Below are 4,772 nucleotides of genomic sequence, written 5' to 3'. Positions count from 1 at the left end.
GCACATTTTTCCAAAAAAGGATGAGGGAGGGAGGCTTTTTTTTTTTTTTTTTACTACCTAAAAATGTGATGAGGGAGGGACTTTTTTTTATTTTTTTCTCTCAGTCACATAATGATACATATACATGAATCATGTGATTTGAAATTGTGTCAATTGTTAAATGCATAAAATGAATAAAGAAATCTTAATTTTAAACTATTGTCTTTATTTTCTGGTATTAAACTTACAATTTAAATTGAAAAACAATTGAAATACAACTTTATGTTCAATGTTCACCAGATGTACACAAGCAAGTGATCAGGAACTCCCTATGTTTTAAGATTTGGTCTTTTTGCTCCCCTTTCGTTCCTCCCACACATTTCTCTTTCTTTTAAGAGCTTGTTTGTCTCTGGTGTCACAGATTTTACATATTGGATATTGGCTCTCCTTTATTACAAGGTCTGTGTCAGAGCCACAATGGAAGCACACAGGGGGAAAGCACTTCGAGCTGAAATAGGGGACTTCAATAGGAGTATCACATGTGATGTTACTTCTGACATATACTTTCGTTAACAATGCATTGATTCTCGGTGCTTTTGAAGCATCTTCTGGTTGCAGTTCCTGTAAGATGCTTCCACAAGAGTAGTGGTACATTGACAATAGCCTGGTTAAAAGTGACTGTTCGCTATTTGAAAGTTTTGAAGCAGCGTAGACAACTCTAGGTCTATTGCACTCAATGCATGCCACTGTCTGCTGGCATGTCTTTGCTGTTTGGGCTGATGGGGAAAATGGTATATCATGACCATGGTGAACACTAGAAGTCTTCTTTTGTCGATGAGAAGGACAGAACTCCTCACTGGTCTCCTCTATGCCATACAACTCCGAGAAGTCCTTGTAATGGCCCTCATCTCCTGCAAAAGAGAAGGTATTTCTATATTGACATTCAAATAGTATAATATTAAAGATAGAATAAAGTCTGACAAACTTTTATCTTGTATTTCCATTTAATTATCAAAGTTTTGAATTTCAGTTTTTTTATGTGCTGTACTGTTTTTGTGTGCTTGAAATTTCAGTATACGTACCTGGCACAGGATCTGGGAACGGATGGAGCTCAGCAAACTGGTCAGGGGGAAGAACAGGTGGAGGACATATTTCACAATCAGCTACACCACATTTCTTGATTGTGAAGAAATAGCTCCTGGTTGTGCAGCAGTGTTCCAAAAATGCTGAAAGCTCTGGCCTGAAAAACATGCAGAAATTTTAATATTATTCAGAAAATTTGAAGATAGACAAAAAAATGAATGAAATATGACATACATGCAGTTAAAGCATAGCACAGAAAATGTGTACCTTGAAATCAATATTTTAATGTCAAAATGATGAATTGAAAATATAAATATTTGTTTTTGTTAAAAGTGAAAACATGTCCTATCATACATCAGCTTTTCCCAAATACAAATCATTCAATTAGATACTCATGATAGATATTCCAGTGGTAAGCATATGCAATAATTAAAAAGGTAGAACTGGCAAGTGCTAAAAATACACACACAGATACTCCAGTTCAATAGTGCCTATTAGAACACACTCATAAACATCAGAAGGAAAAAGCAAATGAAGGTAAACCACCACCAAAAGATATGTTATATTAAAAGCAAGTATGATCAAAATATTTTGATAAAGAGATAGGGTTTGCTAGCAGCTACATGCATATTAATATTTTAGAGTATGCAAACTACAGACACATTGCTAGTTATTGGTGCACAAGGGTAAAAGTATTTACATGTACGGTATGTTAATGTTTCATTCCAACTGCTTAAGGAGGATACATGAATATACACATTGGCTATTAATATAAAAGCACTTACCAAATCTTGTCCATTTTGATCTGTATCATATTTTTAGACAATAGTTATACCACATGTTATTTTTGTATATACTAAGAATAAAAATGTTCTAAAACATCCAGTTTAACACACATATTAAACGTTAGCTTGTATATTAAATACAAAATATCATTGATGACTTTTTATACAAGATTATCACGTTTTGCTTTCTGTATTATTCTTATAAAAATAATGGTTTAAATATAAATATTTTAATGAAAACTACTTTTAAATACCTGTCTTTCACTGCTTGCTTCAGTTCCTTCTGATGCATCTCATTGAAGTCCAGTGGTTCACCAAACCTGTCCAATGCCCCCCAAAACTCTTTCATTTCCCTGTCACTAGCAGCAGTAAAACATTTGAAAGGTTCATCTTTCAGCTGCAGTCGTTGGAAGAGTTGTGTCAGTAAAATCTAAATATATTGAAAGAAAAATGTTTTTCATCATATTAAATGAAAGCTTTTTTTTTAAGCAAAATCCATTTTACAATTTAAATGCACGCTAGATTGGTATCAATGTGTTTTTATCAGAGTTTTATTTGTTAAAGTTCTACCATTTGATTCGTGTTTTGATATTAAAATGAAAAAATAGACAATATATGTGCTTTTATAAGTTTTAAGTTTTATACCTTTACTGGTTGTGTACTGTCCACCATCTCCTCATGTATGTCAGGGTACTTGTCAGCAAGTTCACGCAATTGCTTCAAACTGTTAGCAGACCTCAGCTTCCTCTCGCACTCCTCTGAAGTTTCCTTCCTCATCAGTCCAACAGCCTGAAGGGCCAAGTTCAGCACAGACATGATACGTTCTGGGGGATTTTTCCATGACGACATTGGAGGTGTCCTTGCTGCAACTATGTAGTCATAATTTCCTTTGAGAAACAGGCACAGAATTGCCAGCTGTACCGACATGTAGGTGAGGCGGTGATCTGGACCCCCGTCACTGTAAATACACATGATGGGCTTCTTGTATTTGGCAGCATCTTCATTGTTCAATATTTGTGACAGTTCTGTTATATGCCGTATGGGATTTGATGGTTCCAGAACCAAGTCCTTGACACCGACATTAACTTGTCCACGGTAGAACGATCCATCCATGGTTTCAGGTATATCAATCAGCATTGTCACACTTGGAACAATGCTGAATTTTGTGAAGTCGTGGTCAGAAACAGCAAACACAGAATCCTGACCAACGATTACTCTTTTCCCTCTGTCCACTGCTGCGACAGGATGTCCAGGTTCACCAACCTTACAGTGATGTTTGTCATCCATACACACCATAACAGCGTTATCACGAAATTTGACTGCAAAGTCTTTCATATAACGAAATATTGCTGATGCATAATGCAAGTCTATATGACTTTTTCGCAATTGCCTGCTCTGTACTTGGTATTTCACATGTAAATTCCCAGTGTACTGCAATGAGTTTATTGATGAGTGGTTTTTGGGTGCAAATTGCAATCTCAACCACTGTTCAGAAGGTATGGGTGTTCCTTCTGGACAAGTACCCTTCACTTGGTTCAGAAGGTCTCTGACAGACATTGCTGTAGCCAGATGTTGTATTGTATCATGCCTCCTGTCATCAACAGCTGTCTCCACTACATTTTCAATATATGTTTTAGCGTGATCAAAAAACACAGAGTATTTGGTTGGCTGACCTTCATTATGTTCTCGTAGGTCAAGAATCACATCCGGGTCCTGTAGCTCGAAGGCCTGCTTCACTTTCTCATCAATTATCTTTTCATTTGAAGTCTCCGGTGCACTATTGTCACCGGTAAGATCTTTGTAAATGCAGCGGGCTTCCATTGGCTTAACATCACACAACAGAGTTACCTTTTGCAGGAAGTTTCTTTTCATGAACCTGGTATGGTATGTTGGTAAATCTTTGGTGATACCTTGTATTACATCATTGTTTTTTGTCAAGACGTCTTCTTTTTGGATAGTGTTCATAGGAACTCTCCATATGAAATTGTGTGTACCGAGGTTATTCCCTGCAGACACTCGAAACAGAATACATTTGTAGGGAAGTCCGTTCTTCAAATTGTCAATATAATGACGTCTTTGGCGTGTATCTCCTGGGGTATACTCGTCAACACATAGAGGTTTGAACTCTTCAATTTCAGACAGATGTTCTGTTAGTGGTTTGTATCGGGATGAAATTGTGGGCTTGACAATATACTTCGGGTAAATCATCTCCACACTCTGTGTACGCTCTGATGTCTTTCCTGCGCCTTCTCCAAAGACTTTGCCAAATAGTTTTTATATCCATGTAAAACCTCAGAAAGTTGTTCAACGGCATTCTTGATAGGACTCCACATAGGCCCATTTATCCATGGCATTCCTAAGCACCTGTCTAGATCTCGTGCATGTGCATCAAGAGTAGATTGATCCATGCGCAATGGTTTATGTTTGTGAGTTTCAGGTGAGTTATAACCTATCAGATGTTCAAAGAGCATAGGAGTGTGAAATCCCCTTTCTCTGAGTGTTTCCCAGTGTGGGTCGACATACCAAAGAGCATTTGTCACAGCAGTCACAAATGATGTACCCTGTGACATTGAGGCATGGGTAAACCCCAGCTGGGCTTTCTGAAGTGTTGACACAAACTTGTTGAATTGGAGATGTTTACTATTTCGGATTTTGTTGTCTGTGTTGTACATATTCGGCAATGTGAGCTTTCTACCAGCATCTATGAGAACTTGGAAAGCATTCCGTTTTTTCTCACCTGTTTTATTCCGACATTCATTTTCATGATCATTTTTGACATTGTTTTCAGATGTAGATGCCGATGACCGTTGCACCTCGTGCAACGTTATTCTGACATAATGTCCAAACAGTTTCGTTGCTTCGTTTACCTTGGAAGACATCATAACTTTATCAAAAACGTCAGTTTTCCGTTTGCCGATCGCGGCC

At 37.4% G+C, this 4,772-nt stretch overlaps 1 protein-coding gene across 1 annotated transcript; it reads right to left on the bottom strand.

Moving 5' to 3' along the window:
• Positions 1 to 188: 188 nt before the first annotated feature.
• LOC117340399 lies at positions 189 to 4,055 on the bottom strand. Its single transcript, XM_033902161.1, has 5 exons — positions 2,493 to 4,055; positions 2,102 to 2,277; positions 1,848 to 1,867; positions 1,062 to 1,219; positions 189 to 890 (listed from the first exon to the last, which is right to left on the bottom strand). Exons 1-4 carry the CDS (start codon positions 4,053 to 4,055, stop codon positions 1,143 to 1,145), a joined length of 1,836 nt encoding a protein of 611 aa, XP_033758052.1. The 3' UTR covers positions 189 to 890; positions 1,062 to 1,142.
• Between the last annotated feature and the right edge of the window lie 717 nt (positions 4,056 to 4,772).

The sequence above is a fragment of the Pecten maximus genome, chromosome 13 (genome assembly GCF_902652985.1).
Source record: "Pecten maximus chromosome 13, xPecMax1.1, whole genome shotgun sequence".
NCBI lineage: Eukaryota > Metazoa > Mollusca > Bivalvia > Pectinida > Pectinidae > Pecten > Pecten maximus.
Note: the sequence above shows the minus strand (reverse complement) of the source record. Positions and strands in the feature narration are given on the sequence as shown.

What these genes read in the sequence shown, in the direction of transcription:
- LOC117340399 (XM_033902161.1), bottom strand. Translation starts at nt 4,055, where the DNA reads ATGATTTACCCGAAGTATATTGTCAAGCCCACAATTTCATCCCGATAC. An exon ending in ACAGTACACAACCAGTAAAG is followed by an intron (nt 2,278 to 2,492) that starts GTATAAAACTTA and finishes CAATATATTTAG; the next exon opens with ATTTTACTGACACAACTCTT. An exon ending in AAGCAAGCAGTGAAAGACAG is followed by an intron (nt 1,868 to 2,101) that starts GTATTTAAAAGT and finishes AATATGATACAG; the next exon opens with ATCAAAATGGACAAGATTTG.